Source organism: Electrophorus electricus, chromosome 7, assembly GCF_013358815.1.
Source record: "Electrophorus electricus isolate fEleEle1 chromosome 7, fEleEle1.pri, whole genome shotgun sequence".
NCBI classification, from domain to species: Eukaryota; Metazoa; Chordata; class Actinopteri; order Gymnotiformes; family Gymnotidae; genus Electrophorus; species Electrophorus electricus.
This window is the reverse complement of record NC_049541.1, coordinates 8,175,498-8,200,335: the sequence shown is the minus strand read 5'-3', so window position 1 is coordinate 8,200,335 and position 24,838 is coordinate 8,175,498. Positions and strand designations below refer to the sequence as shown.

General features: G+C 44.3%; 1 protein-coding gene across 2 annotated transcripts in view; it reads left to right on the top strand.

Moving 5' to 3' along the window:
• The window catches only part of actn4 (actinin, alpha 4), a 32,534-nt gene extending 14,516 nt beyond the window's left edge, over positions 1-18,018 (top strand). The window contains exons 2-21 of one of the 2 annotated variants that reach the window (XM_035527803.1): positions 3,112-3,226; positions 4,153-4,272; positions 4,674-4,760; positions 5,432-5,519; positions 6,188-6,266; positions 6,419-6,500; positions 8,224-8,309; positions 9,694-9,786; positions 10,010-10,240; positions 10,386-10,533; positions 10,738-10,888; positions 11,146-11,254; positions 11,361-11,501; positions 11,643-11,825; positions 12,260-12,394; positions 12,615-12,794; positions 13,471-13,617; positions 14,427-14,507; positions 15,420-15,578; positions 15,767-18,018. In XM_035527803.1, the coding sequence (XP_035383696.1) occupies positions 3,112-3,226; positions 4,153-4,272; positions 4,674-4,760; positions 5,432-5,519; positions 6,188-6,266; positions 6,419-6,500; positions 8,224-8,309; positions 9,694-9,786; positions 10,010-10,240; positions 10,386-10,533; positions 10,738-10,888; positions 11,146-11,254; positions 11,361-11,501; positions 11,643-11,825; positions 12,260-12,394; positions 12,615-12,794; positions 13,471-13,617; positions 14,427-14,507; positions 15,420-15,578; positions 15,767-15,925 (2,574 nt within the window). In that variant the 3' untranslated portion in view covers positions 15,926-18,018. Of the gene's footprint in view, positions 1-3,111; positions 3,227-4,152; positions 4,273-4,673; positions 4,761-5,431; positions 5,520-6,187; positions 6,267-6,418; positions 6,501-7,619; positions 7,706-8,223; positions 8,310-9,693; positions 9,787-10,009; positions 10,241-10,385; positions 10,534-10,737; positions 10,889-11,145; positions 11,255-11,360; positions 11,502-11,642; positions 11,826-12,259; positions 12,395-12,614; positions 12,795-13,470; positions 13,618-14,426; positions 14,508-15,419; positions 15,579-15,766 lie in introns of both variants that reach the window. The other variant, XM_035527802.1, reaches the window with a different exon arrangement.
• Positions 18,019-24,838: the final 6,820 nt, after the last annotated feature.

The following is a 24,838-nucleotide window of genomic DNA, read 5'->3' as shown; positions in this document are numbered from 1 at the left end:
AACCCCTTATTATGTGAAATCAGTTTTGGTGTGACAGCACTAATTTATCATATTAGAAGTACTTTGGTTATTGCCTTGCTTGCTTTCTGGGAGAAGCCTTTGCATTTAGACATTATAGGATGATCAGAGCTGCCCTGCTACTTAACCTTAATAAATGTACAGCAAAATACACACGGGATTGATTCATTTAATGGACTTTCCTTGCGGAGCATAGTAACAAACTGCTATTGTATGATTTAATAGAGCAGCTGCTAGCTTGAGGTGTCTCTCATATATGTTCAACTGGACATTCCATCACTCGGATGGAATTAACATACCATTAGTCAGGCTCTATGATGAAGAACATGTTTATTAACCAGCTGCTGCATTGTTGTTGTTTCCACTTTAATTATATGCCACATCCCCCTGCTAGCATGCCTGGAAACTCCCATAGGGGGCAGGGCCTGTGTCCAACCAGGCATACCTGCACCTTCCAGATAGAGGCTGAATCAAAGGAGGTTGAGCTAAGGGGAAAGCGAGTATCTGAACAAGTGATCACATTATTCTGTGTTTGTCAGAGAAGTTCCAGTTTTTAAAATTTGTTAACTTCAACAGTTCCCATCGTCATGAATCCCCTTGGCATGTAGAATACAGCTAAATAAGATTCCTACCAGCATAAATATAACCCTGTTGCTTTTACCAGCAGGATGACTCCTCTCTGACAGTAGTGTCCTCTTTACTAAGGGAGTGGGTTGGAGTGAGATGCATTGTTCTTCTAACTTTAAAGGAAGTTGTTTGGTCAAAAATTGTTGATGTTTTGTTTATTTTGTGGTTTGATCTGCAAAATGATACGTCGGCACGTGCTGACGCAGGAGACGTGCTGTGACCTTCGGTTTCTCTCGCAGCAGTAGCTGAATTGGGTGGGTGGTTCATGGCGTTCAAGGTCAGTGGAAAAAGTCCAAGTCGGCCACGGTTTTTCTTTCAGCCAGTCGGCCGCTTGCACCTTTTTAAAACCGTTCCTGCTGCTCTCAGAACTGGGAGTGGATGCAGAGCAAATCAGAAGTCTGAAGGCGATCTAGAAGGCTTAAATCAGCTTCCAGAGGTGACCCTGGAGCAGCAAAATTCCTGCAAACAGAAATGTGAATTAAAGTTAGTCACAATTAGAGAAGCTAAAGTTGAGTGGGAATTCCCTTTGGTCACAATTTCTCAATTTAAAATTTTTATCATAGCATTTCAAAATGAAGAAAGTGACTTCCTTCGCAGCTTTCATAACAGTTTCAGACCAGCTTTGTGCATTTTTTTTTTTTGCATTCAGTACCTCTCCATCACACCGTTGTGGTAACTCTGATCTGGGCCAATCTGTGACAGCTTGATGTCCAGTTGCTTCATTTCCATGGCTCCCCAATCTCCCAAGATGTGGAACAGCAGGGGAAATGCCACCTCATCCTTCCTCCCTTTTCCTTTCCTGTTCCGCGGCTGTTATGAGGGCTTTCAGGGGTGCGTATGAGTGCTTTTCAGGAGGAGGAGCTGGCCAGCATACATCTTCTGTGGGTCCTCTGGTCAGGCTGGTCAGTAGCCCTAATGACACTGCTGCTGCACCCATCCTCACTTTGGCCGGACCCACCGTTTCCACACTGCTGCACTGACGTGCTGATCTGCCTCTGTCTTCTGGATGTCTGATAGACTCTTCTTGCGCCAGGGGTGGGGGGGGAGACCACCACTACTAGACTGATCATCAGTTCTGATGCCCCTCTTGCCCAGAGCAAGAGTTTCAACATGACAGGAAGAGGCGGAGCTCTTTAGAACTACTACTGGAGACTGTAGAAATGCACCTGGGAGGCCAGAGGTTCAACTTTTTATTATCGCCGTTATCGCTTGAGTCACCTGACTAACCTAACTAACCTCGTGACATTTCTGCACCGTGTGTACGCATGCGGGTGTGTTTATATGCGCACACGCACCTGGATGATCATGCACAGTGTGCTCAGCGGTTGAGAAATAACGTTGTGTGAGACTGTTATGCAGTAAGTGCCACCACACCCTGTATGCCGTCACTGAGCTTCACAGAGCCTTTCTAACACATTTATTCATACAAGGTGTGTGTGTGTGTGTGTGTGTCACACACAACAAGGTGTTTGCAGATGAGTAAGAGAGGAAGAGTGCATGCAGGAGGCCATTTAAGTGTGTGTGTGTGTGTGTGTGTGTGTGTGTGCGTGCACTCACGCATGCCTTTAGGTAGTTAAGTTTGCATGCATACCTCTGTAGGGTGTGGCTACTAGCAGCTCTCTGTTTTAGAGTGTATAGACTGAAACTTCACACCCAAATACCGTTTTTCCCCCAGTTTCATGGTGTTATGGAAATTAGAACTTGTCTGCTCTTCAGTGTGTAATCCCTGTAGTACCCCCCCCCCCCCCCCCCCCCCCCCCCCCGGTCCCCGGGCTGTACATGTTTAGGCTGGTTTGTTGGCGTGGCCGCTCTGACACCAGTAGGTGGACTGTGCATGTGTAGTCTCCCTGTCACTAGTAGGTGCCCGTTGTCCAGGGGGTTGAAGGGAGTCATTATTCACACGGCTCAATGTGGTCTTTGTGTGTGTGTGTGTGTGTGTGTGTGTGAGCGTGCGAGCGAGCGAGCGGTGCAATGCAGAAAGAGAATTTGAGAGTGAGGAGGTGGGGGGATGTGTGTTAAAGTGGGCACCCAAAGCATCTTTTCCTACTTGGTAGCATGTAGACTGAGAGCAGTGTGAAAGGTGTAGGATGTATTACTGTCTCTGAGCATCCTGCATATTGATGCTTGGGATAACCTGACAGACAGCTATGGACACAGGCAGAATTTGCACTAGGATGCTGAGGACCCTGAGGACATGTCCCTACAACTTTTTAAAAGTGTCCTCTGAAAGTATTTTCTATAACAGCTTGCTGTTGCACCTGGTCCACATTCTTGTACCCAGCACTTTTCAAAACAAACTTATGCCCATGTGTGAATATTTTAGAATTTCCACCTTCCCTCCATTATACCCTAGTGCCCATCCTGAATTAGACCCCCCACAGAAACATCTCCATCCCCTTCCTGCTTGGACTCTTGTAGCTGCTCTGGTCTTCCCTGACTGTGACTTCGCTTCCTGTTTGTTTGCAGACGTTCACGGCGTGGTGCAACTCACACCTGCGCAAGGCGGGCACCCAGATCGAGAACATCGAGGAGGACTTCCGAGATGGCCTCAAGCTCATGCTCCTGCTCGAGGTCATATCGGGTGAGGGCTCACTTGTCGCCCACCGTGACTCCCTCTGCCCCATTTTAACGCACCACCTCGCTCATCTACTCCGTCATTCCATTGTTTATCTCCTCATTTCTACAGTGCTTTACTCACTCCTTCCTTACGTTATCGCTTCCTCCCTCTGTTCCCTCCATTTCTCCTTTTTTTTTTTTTCCGCACACTCCTTCCCTTTTGTCGCTCCCTCCCTTCTTGACTCACCCCCCCAATTATCACTCACTCGCTCACACAGACTCTTTATCAGTAGTCCATCTACACCCTACAACAGCTCAACACTGAAACAAAAAGACGGGCATCGTCTGTTCTCTAATCACTGCCGTGTGTGTGTGTGCGTGTGCATGGAACTACGCCCAAGCACTCACTTCCATAGCTCTCGCACGTGGCGTTTGTGGGTGTGTGTTTGGGCCACTGTTTGCTGCTTGGAACCATGTCCTTTGCTTTCACAAGTTACTTTCATGCTTACAATAAAAGCTCTTCGTCTTCAGTAACATGGACGTTTGAGAATCATTTGAGAGAGACCATGCAGGATTCCCTCCTCTTTTGTTTCTCTCCCTTTTGTCGTTCAGAAATCTTTCTGAATCAGTCCTTTGTTGTGGCTGGGTCCAGCACTGTCCAGATGATGTAATACTAGTTGACCTTTCGTGTTGGTGTCTGTTTAAAGCAGGAGAGAAGGAAGCACAGTTTCCTTAACGATGACATCACCCCACACGCACCGATCTCTCACATGTAGCTTGTATGACATTAGGCACCTTGAATTTAATCTCAAATAGTATTGTCTATGTGTACACAAATCTGGAATGTAAGGGATGTGCTGGTGGTTCTTGGCCTGTAAGAAATGTGTGTGTGTGTGTGTGTGTGTGTGTGCACATTTGAAGTGTTAATTTTCTGCGCGCGTGTGTTTCAAGGTGAGAGGTTACCTAAACCCGAAAGAGGTAAGATGAGGGTGCACAAGATCAACAATGTGAACAAAGCACTCGACTTCATCGCCAGCAAGGGTGTCAAACTGGTCTCCATCGGAGCTGAAGGTATGCACAACATTTTTTGTGGGGGGGGGGGGGTTATCCTGTGGAATCAAGTCTGATTAGTTGCATGTGGCATTTGGTGCTTTTTGGATTGGCTAGAAAACGATTAGCTTGTATTTGAATCAAGCTCCTTTTCTGCAGTGGAAGGGCTGATTCCACAACTGTAGCCTGTGGCGATATTCATGCCTGGAAATCAAGGCGAAATCGTTTAGCCACTTCATATAAATTTCCAGTTTCATTACTTTGATAACAAATGTCTGGAATATGTATGGAAGGCATTTGTGCAGAGGGGTGTGTTTGCATCTAGTGTGTGTTGACCTTTTTGGTCCTCCTCCGTGTTTAACCCACTCAAGAATACTCTTCTCATTGCATAATTTCATCTCTAATCTGATGTTTGTGTGTAGAAATTGTGGATGGAAATGCTAAAATGACCCTGGGAATGATCTGGACCATCATCCTTCGCTTTGCTATCCAGGACATCTCAGTGGAGGGTACGGCTCCCATTCCTTCAGCTTTCACAGAAACCCCTAACTGGAGTGCAGATGTGTTGGCGCACACACACACACACACACACACACACACACACACACACACACACACACACACACACACACACACAGCTGCTGTGGGAATCCTGTGGGAAAGACACGACGGAAAACAACAGAAGTAATGATCCGAGACAAGCCTAGAAACAAGCTTTGAATAGAACAGAGCTAACTGTGAGGTAGGTTAGATAATATGGTCAACATTGAGGCAGGCTAACATGGCTAACTCTGAAGCTAGCTGCTAAACGTGTTTAGCCTCACAATTTGGAGTTCAGTAGTGCTGAAATTACTCATATCATGCCATATTTAACTTTAAAGCTGCAGGCTAGTGTCACATGGTGGCTTCCTCTAGCCACATTAAATGAGACTGGTTGGAACTGGTTTACATGCTGAAGCTGTGGGAAGCGTTAGTGTTTAGCACGCATGAACCACAGTCTCTACTGAGTGTGAAGAAACAGTTTGAGCGTATGTGGTCATACTCAGAATTATGGTCCTCAACAGACGAAAAGCTGTATTATCCCACAAAACATAATCCCATCTATACCATCACAGTTTGTTGGGGATTTGGGGGTAGTCTGTTGCATATATTTATTTATTTTTATTTTTTGTCATTCCAGAGACTTCTGCTAAAGAAGGCTTGTTGCTCTGGTGTCAGAGGAAGACTGCGCCCTACAAAAACGTCAATGTGCAGAACTTCCACATCAGGTACTGAAACCCAGACCCCCACCCCTCACCTCCCAACTGAGATGAGACCCACAAGGTTCTCCAATGCCTCTTTGCCGAGAGCCTGACTTGGCCACCAACAGCTCCTCCTTAAACCATAAACGAGCAGCAAAATGCAGTTTCCTATTAAAACCAGATGAGCATTTTACATGAAGGAAAGAAAAAGCCTATAATTCTTTTTTTTGTGCTTTTGAAGTCTTGGCGTACGTTATACTCCCTGTTCCAAATAAGTGATATGTATGGCATCACCCACACCATGCCTATAACATGTGATTGATAACACAATGTGAGTAATATGTGAATGTTGAATCTGTAAATGTACTAGTTCTATAGTAAGCGCTCCAATTATTTTTATTTATTTATTTTTATTTTTTGCAATTTGTTTTGCACATGGGGCTCAAAGTGCTACTGGCTATTAAAATAAACCAAGATGAGACCCCATCACAATGTCTTATTTGCATCGATTTAGCAAATTATTATAGGCTAGTTATTACCGCATGTTGTGTCGACTGGGAGAGGTATAACCTAAGCCCTCCCAAAGCTCCAATAACAGGGGGAGTATTTCTTTTAACCACAGTGTGAAACATTGCCCCCTGCTGTTCAGTGCTGGAATGGCCAAACTGTGTCATTTCATCTACTATCCCCCACAGCTGGAAGGATGGCCTGGCCTTCAACGCTCTGATCCACAGACACCGGCCTGAGCTGATCGACTACGACAAACTGCGTAAGGTGAGGCTTCAGACGCGTATTCTTCCACATCCACATCCCTCAGCCAGCGACAGTCTCCTAAAAGCATCCCCACTTGCAGATAAATAAGTGAACGAGGTCCTTCCTAAATAAATGAATGAGTGAGCTTTCACTGGGGCATGGTTGTTTTGCAGGATGACCCAGTGACCAATCTGAACAATGCTTTTGAAGTAGCTGAGAAGTACCTGGACATTCCCAAGATGTTGGACGCAGAAGGTAGGAAATTGCTTTTCACTGACTTCACATGTGTTTGTCACTCTGTTTTGGTGTTTGTAGGAGCAATTCTGTCCCTCCCTCTTCTCTCTCACTCCACGCGCACACACACACACACACACACCCTCCCCTGTCTGCTATCTCAGAAAAAGTATTTACATGCTTTATCCAGTGAACATTTCTCCAGTGTATGCATGTTTGGGACTGTTTTATTCATTGTTGCTCATCTATCAAGTGGCCCTAACATGGTGTGTGTTCGTGTGTGCTTGCTCTCATATAATGTTAGAATACCTTATGTGCCTGACACTAAAAGCATGGCAAAGTTATAGGTGCTATTGCCTATGTATGGTGTTCTTAACTGTTGGTGGAATGAAGATTGGGATTTGCAGGCTAAACAGTAAAGGCTTCACCAAAGACAGCCAGGCCTTTTAGTTTTCAACAAATGGTCAGTTTTCACCATAATGTCTCCAGCCCATGACTTGTTTACTTTTCACCGATGACTAAAGCCAGTCATAATTTTAAAACAAGCCTCTGGTGTGTGTCTGTGTGTGTTCATTCTGGCCAGAAGTCCTCACTCTGGCTTCCAGTCATTCTCTGTCCTGATGGACACGCTCACCAAGTAAAGCGAGTCAGGGCTTAGTCAGGGACCTTGGGAAGGATTCCTAGGAAACAGCCTGCCTACCTGCCTGCTAGGCAGCCGTAAGACCTCAAACACGGCCACTTCAGGGGCACCGCACGCACACCTGCAGAACCTGCTCCCCTTGTAGGACCTAAGGCGAGCCACAGGTTGGAACGGCAGTGCACCATCGAGCAAGTTCATTCATTGTCAGAGATTAGCTGATGTGTGAGGGAGAGCAAGCAAGCAGGAGAAAGTTAGCGAGTTTCAAGCAAGAGCTTTGTCGCTGTCTCTGTGTCTAACTCTAACCAACTGTCTCCAACCTTACCTGAGCATGTGAACGTAACCATGTCTCCACATCTGTGTGTGTGTGTGTGTGTGTGTGTGTGTGTGTGTGTGTGTGTGTGTGTGTGTGTGTGTGTGTCGGTGCGTGCATGCGCATACACATGCCTATTCGTGTCTGTCTCGTCTGCCTGTATGTGTGCGTAACTTCTGTTTCCCTGCAGACATTGTGAACACAGCTCGTCCAGATGAGAAAGCCATAATGACCTATGTGTCCAGTTTCTACCATGCCTTTTCTGGAGCGCAGAAGGTACCCTCCACTGGCCCCTGGCTCCGCCCCCTGCCCCCAGCAGCTGCTTGCGACCCCCAAAACGCTCTCTAGCATGGCTTTCTCACCAGTAATGGGCCACAGTATACAGTGTTGCTCAGGGCATACACACGCCATGCGTGCGAGCAATACACCCCCCATACACATGCACACATACACAGAATAAGCACACAAGGTTGTGTATGTGTGTGTGGCTGTGGTTGTGTATCCTGAGCCTCATCACCTCTGGTTGTTCTCAGGTGGACTCGCGCTTTCTCTCGCTCTCTCTCTCTTTCGGGTTGCCATATTGATTGTTCAAGGCTCCTTCCCCTGAAACTGGGGCGGGGCTAGTGTACCCTGGAGCCAATGAAATTCTTCTCTTCGCATCAGCTGACCTTGACACTAACCTGCTTTTCTCTGAGCAGGAGCACGCAGGCTTTGGGTTGCTTGGCTTCACCCCCCCCTCTCTCTCTTTCCTCTCTCTCTCCCTCCCTCCTCCCTCTCGGCTTGCTATGCTGTAGATATCGTGGGTACTCTCCGGCCGGACGAGAAGGCCATAATGACCTATGTCTCCTGCTTCTATCATGCCTTCTCTGGCGCTCAGAAGGTGAGGAACTCTCAGTGCCTAACCTCTGACCCCTGTGCTCCCTTGAGCGGGTAGGCTACACAGGCCAGGGTTAAGCCTGATGAGACCCTGGGCTTTCACTGCAGCTACCCGACTGTCCTGTAAGAAGGAACAGCCTTATATTTCCAACATTATTCTTCTGGGTTTCCCATAGTTCACAGCAGCTTCTGAAGCTCTCCCATTAGAGCCACTTCATAATGTACTAGAACATGGTTGCTTAAATTAGGGGTCAAAACAGAGGGGGAAATACAAATCAGATACAGAATCGGGCTGTAAATCTACAACTGTTTTTCAAAGTCAGGTGTATGACTTTGAAATGGTTCTAAGCATGCTAAACCACTGGCATGTAGTGAAGAGAAGGTTGCAGCTTATCAGTCAGAATCAAGACATATATTAATTATCTGCTTGTGCGGATAACCGTCTCTTCCTGATTTAGAAAATGACAGCTTGCTAGACTGTATGTAGTTTCAGCTGTGTTGAGCAGTCCTTCTCTTGGGGGGAGGGGTTGTCTAGCTCTGCTGTAATAGCTGTGGGAAACTCCTCACTTGATGATGATGATGATGATGATGATGATGATTGCTCAAAGTTTATGCCAACATTTTGTTTTGACACCATTACACAGCTTGTGTTATGTAACTGTAGTTCTGTTACCAAAACACACACAAAAAAAATGCAGTTGTTCAGTCCCAAGGCTAAATGTATCTAATGCAACTAGTGTAGCTTTTAATATTCTAGTTATAGTCATTGTAATGGTTTAGTTACTAATACTTTATTCATTTTGTTATTTTTATAGAAACATGAACATTTTCTTTATTCCAGCCTTTAGTTAAAGACGTGTGAACCCCTGAAGAAGCCCTTTGCGGTACCTGAAATGAGAATGCGTGTTCTTGTGCTTTTGCAACAGAGAAGCATGTAGTTTTCCTCAAATGCACAGTGTTGACAATTAGCATTCACTGTCCACTACCGTACTAATGCATGCTGCAAGCCTAGTTAGCGATGTGCTTTAACTTGAGCATTTGCAAAGCCACTTGAAGAGTTGTAAGCTTTGTAATGCATCACTGTCGTTTGGAAAGTGTATTGGTATGTTCAGAACAACTTGAATATCTCCACTAATGTGTGCACTCCAATAATTCACTGAGTGTAACTCTAAAATACCAGAGTGATGTCACCCTTCAGAGAAACCTTTTAAATAAACATAAATGGAAAGACTTGCAATTAGCAGGCAATTGGCAGAGAGTAATTAGTGATGCTTTATAGCAATACCTGGAGGTGTTTTAGCCGTCCTGCATACAGGTTACTGAAGCATCTTGAGGTCATTTGACTACGAAATCGTATTCTTGGCATTGACTGTCCTGTGCTGTGATAGGCGGAGACAGCAGCCAATCGGATCTGCAAGGTGCTTGCAGTCAATCAGGAGAATGAGCACCTGATGGAGGACTATGAGAAACTGGCCAGCGATGTGAGTAGTGTATGGGTCGGTCGGTCTGTCTGTTCCAACCTGTCTATTGTGTATATCTCTCTCACTCACTCGCTCATTGGATGTTTCTAAAGATGCAGTATCTTAATAGATTTTGACCGTTGTAATGTCGGGTATGTTAATAAATAATTTATCAACTTGGCCAGTATTTCTTTAATGATATTCTTATTGGAATCTTATTGTGTGTATGCGCGTGCGTGTCTAGTTGCTGGAGTGGATACGCAGGACGATCCCCTGGCTGGAGAACCGCATCCCAGAGAAGACCATGGCTGAGATGCAGCAGAAGCTGGAAGACTTCCGCGGCTATCGCCGTGTACACAAGCCGCCCAAGGTGCAGGAGAAGTGCCAACTGGAGATCAACTTCAACACGCTGCAGACAAAGCTGAGGCTCAGCAACAGGCCCGCCTTCATGCCCTCCGAAGGACGCATGGTTTCGGTACGAACACACGTGCCAGAGCTCTGTGTGTAAGAGCCCTGTGTGTAAGACTACAGCACGATGACTCCTGATCAGAATACCAAGTTTAACAAGACCACCAAGGTTCTTTTAATTATAATGCTTACCACCCCCCACCATTTCTTAGGACATCAATGGGGCGTGGCATAATCTGGAGGGGGCAGAGAAAGGCTATGAGGAGTGGCTACTTAATGAGATTCGCCGTCTGGAAAGACTTGATCACCTTGCTGAAAAATTCCGTCAGAAAGCCACAATCCACGAGGGCTGGACCGATGGTAATCTAGGCTACACATTTCTTTCATCTTCAAAATCATAACTAACTGTGAAAATGTCTTGCAACTAAGATGACTTTGGCACGGACATTCAATCAGAAATGCACCCAGTTTTGTTTAGCTTTCATCCTGTAGTCTGGCTAGCACCAGAACGAGTCTAGCGTCCCATAAAGAGCCCATTTATCTGGACCACGTTGGGGTTTATAGGTAAGGAAGCGATGCTCACCCAGAAGGACTATGAGACGACGAGCCTCTCTGAGACCAAAGCCTTGCTGAAAAAACACGAAGCCTTCGAGAGTGACCTGGCTGCTCACCAGGACCGTGTGGAGCAGATAGCCGCCATTGCCCAGGAGCTCAAGTATGATATGCTCTGACAGCAGGGGGGGGGGCGCGAACACTGGATCACTCTGAGACGAGTTTACTTTTCTTGGGGGGGTGGGGGTGTTGTAGAATAACATAGGTGACATGCTCCCTCTTTCTGTGTGTGTGTGTGTGTGTGTGTGTGTGTGTGTGTGTGTGTGTGTGTGTGTGTGTGTGTGTGTGTGTGTGTGTGTGTGTGTGTGTGTGTGTGTGTGTGTGTGTGTGTGTGTGTGTGTGTGTGTGTGTGTGTTGCAGCGAGCTGGACTACTACGACTCACCAAATGTGAATGCTCGCTGCCAGAAGATCTGTGAGCAGTGGGACACCCTGGGCGCCCTGACCCAGAGCCGCCGTGAGTCTCTGGAGGTACGCACACGCCCTCGTGATTTATGCGACACGGATTCTAGCCCTCACGCACACACTTTCACAAGCTCCCTTATGTCATTTGTGTGTGTGTGCACGCGCACCGCAGAGGACAGAGAAACAGCTGGAGTCCATCGATGAGCTATACCTCGAGTACGCGAAGAGGGCGGCACCATTCAACAACTGGATGGAGGGTGCCATGGAAGACCTGCAGGACATGTTCATAGTGCACAACATCGAGGAGATTCAGGTAGGAAAGGACTAGCGCGGTTCCTCGGTACGCCGTGCTCCGCTCACGGTTCGAAAGCGGGCTCGCCCAATCAGCGTCCAGTTCAGCTGATGACGGCAATCAACAACTCGTCTTTTTCTTGCCTTTTCTCTCTGGGCTCAGGGTCTGATCACGGCCCATGAGCAGTTCAAGGCTACGCTCCCGGAAGCCAATAAGGAGCGGGAGGCCATCCAGGCCATCCAGGCTGAGGTGCAGAAGATCGCGCAGTACAACGGCATCAAGCTGGCCGGCACCAACCCCTACACCACCATCACCCCGAGCAGTATCGACAGCAAGTGGGACAAGGTACTGTCCAGTCACAACACTTTTCGCAAATGTACTAAATCTGTCAAGTTCACTGGACAATTGCTGTTCTCTCAGAAGATTCTTCCCCTGGCCTTCTTTTTAGTATCTGATTTGCATGTTTGATATATTGATTAATCTCTGGATATTGAGATTAATCAGATGTTAGTTTTATCTACTACTTCACCTCACCCAGATGCTTTTACAGTAAAGTGTAGGACTATGGTGAGTGTGTTGTATGTACCTCTTCAAACTTCTTTATTGTGTTTTGCTTGTGCAGTCTATATTTTAAAATTTCCTTTTGGTAAAATGCACTAGTTAAATCAATATTCCGTCACATTTCCCCTGCCATCAACACGTGCATCAGCAAAGGTTGCAGTCTTGGTGATCTGAAGTTGAGTGTGGTGCCCCCCCCCCCTTGTGGTTGCTATGTGCAGGTGCAGAAGCTGGTTCCCCAGCGGGACCAGGCCCTGCAGGAGGAGCTGAGCCGCCAACAGTCTAATGATCACCTCCGACGTCAGTTTGCCACCCAGGCCAACATGGTCGGGCCCTGGATCCAGAACAAGATGGAGGTACAATGAACAGATTTGTTCTTGGTCTCAGTTTTGCACTGTCTCTCATTTATCGAATAAGATGGCGGAATTTACAGAAAAGGATAGAGTTCACATAATTATCGCTGGGGTTTTTAACTTTTGAAAACAAAAGGCTCAAGGGAAGGATGTCATACACATAATGGTAAGCTCACGTTCTGTGTATGTTTATTAAGGTGTGTGTGTATGTGTGTGTGTGTAGGAGATTGGCCGGATATCCATTGAGATGAACGGGACCCTAGAAGATCAGCTGACCCACCTGCGTCAGTATGAGCAGAGCATCATCGAGTACAAACCCAACATTGACCAGCTGGAGGGCAACCACCAGCTCATCCAGGAGGCACTCATCTTCGACAACAAATACACAGCCTATACCATGGAGGTACACACACAGGCTCACAGTGAGCAGTATGTGCTGTAGAGTTCTACTTTGCTAGTATGGGTTTTAGGTGTGTCCATGGTGTTAAAGGGAGCTTTAGCGGTACATGTAATGGCATGTGGGTACACAGCAGGTACCCGCACAGAACATTTACCTACTGGCATGGGATTGACTAAAGGAGTTCCAAAAAAAGAAGTGATTAGAACTGAATAAAGAAGGGGAATACTTAATATGATACAAATAATATAACACCGTCTAACTGGGAAGTCAGTGAAATCATTAGATTTTTTTTTATATGAGAGAATGGAAGAACATTACTGCAAGTGTGGTGTGTTTACCAGGACTGGCACATTCATAGCTACGTGATTTATCATTCATTAATCATTTCTACAGTACTGATGCAAACATATGCAAACTGGCAGTCTCGCCAAGGGCACGTGTCTGATGACAGTTCTGTAAAGGATCTTACAAATTGGCACATTGATGTGGCCAAATAAATATGGATCAGCGCAAGAGTCTGAAGCAGCACCATGTGCAGCGTTTGGTACTAACGATCTTGTTTAATGTTAAATATGAAGATAGCAGCCAACAAGGTGGTAGTAGTAGTACATTATAGCATACTCGTGTTCTTATTCTCACTCACTCTCTCTCTCTCTCTCTCTCTCCTTACCCCACCCAGCACCTGCGTGTGGGCTGGGAGCAGCTCCTCACCACCATTGCCCGCACCATCAATGAGATCGAGAACCAGATCCTGACGCGCGACGCCAAGGGCATCAGTCAGGAGCAGCTGCACGAGTACCGCACCTCCTTCAACCACTTCGACAAGGTCAGGGGCCCCTCCCCTACACCCGTGCCCACAGCCACACCTACACCCGTGCCCTCACTCACCTCGCTCTGTGTCCAAAAAAAACCCAAAACCCTTGCATATATACCGAGAGGCGCACCAGACTGAAGCCCCGGTTGCTCAGTTCGGCATGCAGGGCTTGTTGTTTGTTGTTGACGACAATTATTTTTTCATGGTTCTGCCCCAGATGTGTCGGGTGATGACCTGGGAGGGGGAGGGGTTCCATATTAAAGCACACCACAGTTCATCAGGGGTTATTGCTGGGGAAATGATCGTTTATGCTCAAGGTTGGGCTGAATGATTGCCTTCGTCTCAGTCGTTTGCCATCTCAGCCGTTCTTCTGTCATCTCCAAGCATCACTATCATTTGATGGAGTCACTGGTTTCATCAGTCAACGTTTTAATTTTCAGACACATAGTCTTCCAGTTGAATTGTTCTACAGAGTGCAGAGGAATAGGGAAACCAAATTTATGGTCACTCAACAAGACTTAGTATGTTAGTCTAACTTATTGCATTGCATGTTCTTTATATGGTTTCTGACAATTTATTTCAATCACTGCATAATAAGGGTGTTCCATTGACCATGTCACTTGTGTTCCATCATGTTGGGTTTTGTTTTGACATCTGTCATGTTTGTTTGTCTCCACCCCTTTCTGTTATGGTCCTGCCTCCATCCCATGCATGCCATGGTGCTGTGGTGCCATGGTCCCGCTCACCTTCATCCATATCACACACCGCATGTTCTGTCTGCTCCGCCCCACGTGATCTCTCATGTGATTGGCCGACTGCAGGATCACAGCGGCACCTTAATGGCCGAGGAGTTCAAGGCCTGTTTGATCAGCCTTGGTTACGACGTGGAGAATGACAAGCAGGTATGAGGTCAGCGGGAGAGAAGTGGGTTTCCATCGCTCAGCTTCGGGCTGTCGTCTCGAGTGCACGCGGCCTCATACGTTTGCTCGTTTGCTCACGTGCCCCCCCCCCCCCCCCCCCCCCCAACGCTAGCACATCCCGCAGCACCCTCTGCTGACCAGCTGAAATGGTCGCTCGATAAGTGACGTTTCTGTTAATGCTGTTTTCGTTTGTTGCTGGTTTTTATGCTGTCCAAACCTCAACATCCATACCCTTTGCTCTCTCGTAACATGCTCACACGCTGCCGTTACTGTTGCGTCTGAACTGCTTGGCCTACACCAATCTCCTCCTCTTCCTCGTCTCCTCCTCTGCCCTGGCTGCATCCTCTCATTTCTTTCACCTCCTTCTGTCATCCCTTCATCCTCCTGGGGTACAGAAGCGCACAGGGATCATGGATTCAGACGATTTCCGCGCACTGCTCATTTCCACTGGGAACAGCCTGGTACTGCGCTCGCTCGCCCTCGCGCTTTTTCACTTTTTTCCTTCTTTTCCTTTCTCTTGTCCTTTCACGTCTTTCTTTTTGTTCTCTTTTTCAAGCACTGTTCTGTCTTTCATGCTTTCTTGTTCTCCTACTAAATGCTCTTGTCCCCCTTAACTGTTTTATTCAGTTATTGTGTTTGTCTGTAATGCGGTGCCTTACACTAGAATAATTAAATTATTTAAATTACTAATTTAATTCTTATTGCTTATGTAGATACAAATTTATCAGCCACTACATGCAAAAATTAGAATGTTTAGATGTAGTTTTAAATAATTTTTACTATCTCTAGACATGGCACAGTATATAATTTTTATTCCAAAGCTGCATGTATTGCTGTACTCTTGGTGACCTTCTGAGCACTGGATTGGGTTAACCTCCTGAACCTTGTTTCCAGGGCGATGCTGAGTTTGCTCGCATCATGGGCATTGTTGACCCCAACAACAGCGGCGCTGTGACCTTCCAGGCCTTTATCGACTTCATGTCACGGGAAACAACAGACACGGACACCGCAGACCAAGTCATTGCTTCTTTCAAGATCCTGGCTGGAGACAAAGTAAGTTTGTCTATTGGTGGGCATGTCTGGTCAGTGGGTGTGAGTTTCTCTGAATTTTGATGACTAGGCATCTCCATTCCAAATGTTTAGTTATAATACAGTACACACTCTAGAAGTAAAGACAGATGTCTTCTCATTTTACATACCCTTCTGAGCAAAGGCAAACCTTTGTATGTTGTTCCCCCTAGAACTACATCACGGCAGAGGAGCTAAGGCGGGAGCTGCCGCCAGATCAGGCGGAGTACTGCATTGCCCGCATGGCTCCCTACTCTGGACCCGACACCGTGCCCGGCGCCCTCGACTACATGTCCTTCTCCACCGCCCTCTATGGGGAGAGTGACCTATAAGGGCCACCTCCAGCCCTCTGCCTAGGAGAGTTGCTCTCTCCCAGCCTCTCTCCTGCATAATGTGCTGATCTCCTAACAGACTGGATAGGTGAGAGCGCCCCCAATCCAGCTTGACCCTGGCCTGCTTTCACCCGTCCAGTCTGAACTGAGGGCAGCACTTATGATGGGAGGGAAAAAGGGTGGAGATTTAAGTGTTGGAAACGGAACTTTAAAGCACATCCGAGGGGCAGGGACAGGAAATGTTTTTGTTTTTTTTTGGGGGGGGGGGGGGGGTGGTATGTTCATGTTGGTGGGGCTTTTACCTGATGAAGCTTGCCACAACTGCAGGAGGGAGCATCAGTATAGGTGTTGGAGGCTGTCACTCATGATTGGTGGGTATGGACTGTCAGGGTGGGGAGGGGAGGAGCTCAGTGTGGGATATTAGATGGCTTGGCTCCGATTCTTACAAGCTCACACGCTTGCTGACTTTCTCCCCTGTAATCCTTGAAAAAACTAATAAATCATTCATTTATATTAGATATAATTAGTTTGAGATTTCTCACCAGCAGAATCATAGGAAGTGAATGAATGATCTGCCCTTGAGCAAATCAGGTCAGTAATAAGTCAGAGTTGACAGTGATTTAAGATGCACATTCATCGTGGGAGGTGGTGCTTTATAGAATCTGGGTTTTTGCTTTGGTCCCAGACCCCAGTACCCATGTACACTTCACCCTCCAAGCCAGGGACAAGGGCACAAGCTATTCTAATTTTACATGCTGTTTTGATTTTGTTATTGTTATGTAGGGGAGGGGAGGTTCATGGGGAGGGCTGAGACTGTTTGTTAGATTGAGAGGCTTTGCCTTGATAGAAGAGGGTTGACGAGGGAAAGATGTGAAGTCCATCCTCTGGCTACATATTGCTGGATGAGTGAAACTCTGTTGTCCAACCTCAGCTTTCCCCCTTTCTACTCTTATATATATTTTTTTGTTGTTCTTCTTCCAGCAATTATGAGTTGGTGGGTTTCTTGCTGTACATACTTATTTTTCCAGTACACAAAGCAGTTTAATTTGCCCCAGCAAAGACACGGGGCTTCAGAGTTATCATATAAGAGAATACAGCAGTGGAAGAGCGGGGGGAAAATAGGAGGTTCACTCGTGCACAGTGCTGTGGATGGGTTTGCAAAAGCACACTTGCAGAATTTAGTCCCGTCTTTGGGCTTGATGTGTGGAACTGCAAATACAGCACAAGGCCTATCTACCGCTTATAGTTAGAACTTATTGCCTCCAAGACTGAACAAAATTATATATAATGTGTGTGTTTTCCCAACAGATCAATGAATAAATATTTGTAATAGTTCGGCATAGGCAAACATGTCTATGATTTAATTTTAAACTTCTTCGTATTCCTAGGCATGAACAGATGACAGCGGGCATTGCTGTACTATACTGCTTTACCCTCACCTGTTTGGGTAAAAAAATAAATAAATAAAATTATTGATAGCAGAAACAAATCTATAACGTCCCTGACAGTGGCTCTCTCGCTCCCCTCGCGCGCTCTCCCTCTTCTCTCACACTCACGTGCGCGTGCTCTCTCTCTGACTGTGTGTGTCTGTCTCATTTCTTTCTCAATTGTTTCCTCTAGCTGGGAAGGGCAAGGAGCTGCAAAACCAAGGGTGGGTGTTGGGGTAGAGCAGTCTAATAATTAACCTTCCATTATGTCTTAATTAAAAAGAATTTACTGTCTAACGATCTATGCAATCATATCCGACATCAACCGTGCTTTGAAAAGAATGGGTGAATTAGATTGTAAGTTAAAATGTTCAGTAAATATTTGTTAAATAAAGTGAAGGTTGGTAGAAAAAAAAATCAGGATTAGCAGGGGATGGGTAAGTGGCATGGAGTTAAGATGAGCAGCATGAATTTAAGAACAGTTGAAGAGGCTTGGACCAAAAGCGTGCTCTTTATTCTGCCAGGTTGAGAGAAGCATTTGGAATTGTGATTTTGTTCTTTTTTGTACTCTTTAATATCAAACCTTATCTGCTGTACTGGAAACTGCTTTCTGTCTCGAAATGAAGTGAATTTCACATGCACACATAAAGTTTCCTTATAAAATACTACCATTTGAGGGTTTGGTTTTGTTTGCTCTTTTTAGTATGCGTCGAGGTCCGTTCGGTGAGAGCGTATATGCGGTTTGTCTTCTGCCCTGTAGCTCTACGGTCCACGTGTGCCCGTCGCACGGACTCGATGCTGTACTGAGCACACGAGAGACATTTAAGACCGAGAAAATGGTCAAAAGAAGATGTTTGATAATGTTCAATATGATAAATAGAAATAAATTGCATAAGTTAAATTATTGCGCGTGAATGCAAGACCTTCAATTGTAAGTCATTAGGATAATACGACCTTTATCTTTTAGGGTTACTAAATTCTACGGATGCAATCAAAGATCCCCAAGTTACTTTACATAAATTACTGTATTAGAATGGAGACGAGACATGAATTTACTTGTTAGGCCTACTTTCAAATATTCCAAAACGTTTTTCTCCATGAAGACAAAAACCACTAATTTATTTTTTAAAATGTTCTGCATTAATTAATTATGAACGTTTTAATAAGTAGCTAGGTTCAGGTTACAGTAGCGAACATTTGATGTAGCAAATTAAGATGGTTCAGCAAATCATGAAGCTCAGGAATAGACATTCCTGTAGCACAGGCTACTGCAGCTCACTTTCTTCGGCAGAAGCAGCCCATATTTTGCTTGTCTTATCTTCCTTTAAGGGAGTATTAAGATTTTATAGATAGACCTGTATGTTTAGAGCTGCGTTTTAACTCCAGTACAGAACCGTTTTCCCGTCTTCAAGTAAAGAAGTGGTGGCGTCCTCATATAGCTAGTTCCGTGACACCTGGGCTAGGTAAATGCGAGACACATTTTTACATACGGAAAACGTGCCACACCGAAAAGCACCGAGTCTTTCCATTTCTCCGTTATCGCTTAATCTTATTGAAGAGCAGGTAATTACATTTTCAAAAAAGGCGCGGATGATGAAATGCTTTCACTGTCCAATCACAGGCCACTACCGACCTCACAGGGCGTGATTTAGAATAGCGTCGCAATGTCCCGCATGAAGTTGCTCGTGAAAGGTAATACAGTCTGACGCTGATTAAAGATTAGTTAGCGCGTGCAAAACAAGACGACTCCCCTACTCTGAAACGTTGCCAATCATCACTTGGTCGTCTTAGGGCCGCTGAAGTAGCACGTTACGCTTTTCAAAAAATAATACCAGTGCTCTTACCGCGGTGAGGCTATCCGCGCTTTAGCGATTCACGGTCAAGTCATTTGATGCGACTATATGCGCGATGTTACGTTATTTGGATGCTCACCGCGATCTAACGCTCCCTGAGCAAGAAGAAACAGAATCTCTCTCTCTCTCTCTCTCTCTCTCTCTCTCTCTCTCTCTCTCTCTCTCTCTATATATATATATATATATATATATATATATATATATATATATATATAAGCGCTTTGATGGACACGCACTTTTACTGCATTTAAAAGTACAAAATACAGTTTAGTTTACTTGCATCATTACATTAAACACAATTAGTAATGTTTAGACAGCTTAATCAGCATTGTGCAAAATGATTTTTTCAGAGGTTTATTACAGAGCTTGGCTGCCGGATAAAACAGGCGATATCGCTAGTGAGATGTTGCAAATGTGCAGGGCAGCACTGCCAGTTGAGTGGTGGTTCTTGGCTATTCTACTGCACCAGTTTTTAATAAATCTATATTGAGGTCCTTGTATTTGTAATGATGATGTTTAAATTCCCATTTAATTCAGAGAAAGTGTAGTTGCATATTTTTTTCTGAATTTGGTGAGCGACTAAAGCAAATAACAGATTATTCAAAAATATGTTGATCAGGACTACAGATCTCAGGGCGAGGCAGACTGACCTGACCTCTTAAAACCTGACACATACATGCGCAGTGAACCTTTGTAAGAAATACGTCTGTGAAAGCCTTGCACCAGATGGGGGCAAGCAAGGAGCAGTGAAATTTACTAATCAGCTTGTGATGGAACAGGAGTTTTCAGACATCTGAAATGAATTGTCAAGATGCTGTTAATCAAATGACTGAAGCATTTATTCTCAGAACAACAAATTTTTTATTTTTTTTTTATCCATATTTTGAAATCCCTATTTTGCAAAACTAAATGGATGCTTCTCATTCCAGTTTGGAGCTTTGTGAGAAACCAGGGGAGGAAAAGTGCAGTGCTTAGTGGTCAACGCTATCAGGAGCATTCAGTGCAGTTAGCCAAAGCAAACATAAAGGTAGTACACCAGTCAGGGCAAAACTGCATATCAATGTCTCTGGTCTGCCAGTAGTTCAAAAGCAGACTGAGGCTTGATCTTATACACAGATGCATACATAAACAAACCCACAAATAACATGTATTGCTATAGGTTGTGTTTCCATTGATTGTGATTATGAACATTTACTATCTGAGTATGACAGATTTACCTGGTTGCCATGTCACAGAGGTCTGGGAGAATCTTTGGTTGATGGTCATTTTAGGCTTGGTCACATGAGGAACAAAACATTTGCTGGATGTAAAAACAGGATAAGAAAGTCCCTCTCTGAGTTTCCCACGCCCTTAAATCCACTAATCGCCCCAGTTTTCTTGGATTCAGTCCCATTTCCCCCTTTTGCTGGGGCCCTGTCCAGTGATCAGCTTTGGCTTCTAACCAAACAGCACAAAACCCTCTTAGGGCCCTAGCAGATGGAGCAGGAATAATTTTGCCGGACAAGGCATCTGCTTTGCTGTTAGGTTTGGCACTGACACATTATCAGGAGTCTTACAGAAGAGTATTCTTGTGTATAAAGACAGAAACATTAAGTGGAATAAGGAATAGTGCATCCTGTTTATTTCTTCCAGGCTCTAACATTACTGCCCCACCCATGGCCTGGTGCTCTGTTATCTGCATGTGGTGCAGCTGTTTACAGAAACACTGTATGAAAAGCCTCTGATTTGACATGATGGCATACAACTGAATCGCAAAAGGACAACCAAGGCAGAAACATTAAAGTGACACAACGTTAAGTGGTGGACATGCTAGCTGATGAACATGCATGAGTTATGGCTTTCATACTCTTTTATACTTTTATTCTCTTCTTGTTGCATTATTCCTTTCCAGAATGCACAATTGTGAAAAAAGCAATTTTTTAAAACTCTTTCCTAGACCTTTATTGTGTGAGAAATGTAACTGATCAATTCCAAAATGTTCTCAATGTCAACCATACGACATCCAGGAGAAAACTGCTTATGGTCATGCAGTCCTGCACCACCGAGAGGTTTAAGGTCCAACCTCCTGCAGCTCAGGACGTGAGAGTGATGTGAGTCTGCTGCCTGGTGTCTCTGAACATCCTCATTCAGTATTGTAATCTTCCTCTTTTCCTGTGATTGGAAAGACAACAGACTAATCTCATATGACCATGCTCCCTGGATTGTGCAAGTCTGTGTTGACAGTAATTTCTGATAAATGTATAAATTTGGTTGAAATGCTGTGGTCAGTGTAGCCACAGCTTTCCTCAATACAGAAAGGCCCTTGCCATGACGTCAAATTTCCTATAAAGCTTCCTATAGCCTTATGGTTTAAAGGTTTGATGCTTTGAGTATGTTTATAGTGGAAAAAAGAATGCATAGTTTGTTGGGACTATTGTATGCCTACAAAATACCTGTCATTCCAGTAACCTCTGATCCCCAGAGATGACATAAAGCATGACAGGAAGTATGACTCTACAAGAAGACCTACAGTGGTAGTGGCTATGGGTTCTGAATGTAGAACGTAGTACAGAACATTGGGACAGCCATCCCCACTCCCTGCTGCTACATTCCTCACTGTGTAAAATATTTTTTCAGAGGATGGTTCCTCTTGTGTGGGTAAAAAGGTTTTAGGGTTGTCTGAACAGGGTTTTATGGATGTTGTATCAGTGATTATTCAACAGAGTTTTCAATATTAATATATAGTCCTGAGTGCTGAGTCACTGGTCTCTGACTAAGTATGCTGTAGTCTTCCAACAACACGTTGCTTTCAGTATGACTTCATATAAACCTACTGGTTAGTACTGTATAAGGAAACACTAAAATACATGAGTTAAACATTGTTTCATTAGGTAAGCTTGTATATTGTGTGTGTTAAACAATTTTGTTCTGTCTTAGGGGATTGTGTATTTACATGGTCATGTTTAATTTACAAACAAGCTAATACTATATTATTATCTTCAGATATTTTTATATAGCCTTAGTGGAGGGGACTAATTAATTGGTAATTACTCTGGCTGGCGTTAAAATGTTCTAAAATGGCCTGATGAGTCTACAGATTGGGAAAAAGAAGGAACCCCATTTTTAAGACCACATGGTTTGTGTTTCATACAAAGCCACACCAGAGCTACACCTCCCACGTCACACCATTATGGTGAATTCCTGGACAAAAATGGGAAGTTAGCTATGTGGTGTGTGGGTGTGGAACCAGGTTATAAACAGGTGGTGATTTGGTTTTTGTAATATGAATGTTAAGTTTTCACTGCATTGATTTTGAATGTGTGTGTTGTTGAACATGCATGGTTATAAAAGATTTAAAGAAAAGGTTGGTATCTGAAGTTTAATCATATGTATTATGGCTGTTACATTAAAATAATGAAGAAGAAAATTTATTGCAAGAAAGGAAGCTCTTTGCAGCAACTGCTAAAAATAGGCCATACTTGACTGCATCTGGCAAGAAAAGGCCTAATTAAAGCAAACCATTTACCCAGCACATGCACACCTACCCAACACACTTATGATGCAAGTTCATTCAAATTGACAGTTGGTTAAAAAGCAAGGACATTTCTGAAGAATAAAGTTGTTAAGTTTTTATACCATGCCTTGCCATTTTTTATTAAACTGCAAATTGCACAAATGGCCCGTTATGCTGTATGTTGATTGGTGCTCAAGTTTCTGATCATTCAGTCCTTAACTCCAGTATGTACTCCACACACCCAAAGCAGGTCATCGCCACTGCACTCCACACACCTGAGACAGGTCATTCATCACCGCTGTTCTCCACACACCTGAGACACGTCATCACCCCTGTACTCCACACACCTGTAGGTAACCGCTACAGTACTCCACACCTGAGGCAGGTAACTGCTACAGTACCCTACACACCTGATCCAGGCAATCATCATTGTACTCCACACATCCGAGCCTAGTAATCACCACTGTATTTCACACACACGAGGCAGGAAATCGGCAATGGAAATTGCTGGCTGGAACCCGCGGTCATAGTGGTGAAGTTGTGTCGAGAGAGGATGTGTTAACACTGCGTCATAGTTGAGAAATTCAGAGCTGGCCATCATAAAACATTTCTTCCTTCCTGTTCCTTCTTCTTTATTCAGTGTGATTTTCAGTTAATGAAAATTTTAGTTTCTCTTGCAAGATGGAAACAAAAACTAAGCAAAAAACAAACCTGCATAATACATGGATAGTGGATTTACTAATGTTTAACTGAGATACTGTCTCAAACCATTAATAAAATTAGTCCAGTTACTGTAGAACAATGCTATGAGCTGTGTTTGTGAAATCATTGCTGTGTTTGTGAAAACATGATTTGTGGCTCCTGAAAAAACATTTAACATTTACATTTAGTTAGTCATAGCACATCCATGCATGGCATACCAATTAAAGGTTATACCTCAATAGTCTGTACAAAAGTAAAATATAGTATGTCTACCACGGTGGAGTGAGGCTTGTGAAGATGTACTGGAGATACCCAGTAATGTGATTCAAAAGTAATAACACAAAGTGCACATATTTCATGACTTAAATGTTGCATTCTCTTCAAAGTGAATATGAGGATAAAAATCTCCAAATTAGGTGTATTTCATGATTATATGTATCATCATGAATATGAATCCAGGACACTAGTGAAATGCAGTGTGTTTGGTTTCACTTGATATGAGTTAACCAAGGACTGCTACTTTTTTTGGAGATTTATTGTTGTCTCATTTCAGTTGCACAGTGAATAAGCATGTTACATATTGGCAGTTTGTATGATAAGTCCACATCTTTGAGATGCAGAAATGCCAAAATGTTGCATCATCAGTGTTCAGTTTGGGAAAATGAATTTCCAAAACATATCAAAAAGTGTGGAAGCCACTAACACTGACCAAGCCAAGAGGCTCCAGAACGGTTCTGCCTTTCTGTCTGTTTACAGCTCCTCTTCCTGAGCAAAATGACCTCACCTTTTACACATCCAAGCTTTACAATGTTTGCCCCCTCTCCTGCCTTTGACTCTGTACACTAGCAAGATTTCAGCAAGAAAAGTTTCATCATCTTATTTTGTGTGGGAAGAATGTTTTTGTTTTTTTATAAGCATACTTGTAAAAGAATGCTCTGGCTGGAAATTTTCCTTCTGGAACCTTCGGTTTATCCCCATTGGATTCTCACTACGTGTGTTGATCTTGTGCTCCTGCTCACATCTATTTCATATTATTTTTGTAGCAATTTTTCACATAGCTTTTTTTGTCAAAAAGCGGGCTAACAGTGCACATTGCATGCACAGCTGATGAAGGACCTCTATCCGATACTATTTTGAATTTCTCTCTCTCTCTCTCTCTCTCTCTCTGTGTGTTTTGGCTTAATTAAAAAGGAGAACCAGAAGGTAGTACAGGCCTTTGGGCAGCAAACATTGCACCATCCCTCTACTCCAACATCAACTGTGAATCATGGTGTGCAAAAAGACAGCGTGGCAGCACCAACATCCCAGTTTATCACAATTCACTGTACACGAGTACTCTCAGGTACTACAGCGCAACACCAGTTGTAGTTTCTAATCAGTGTAAAATATATGTAATATTATCAAATGATTAAGCACTAATAAGCTTATTTTAGTACAT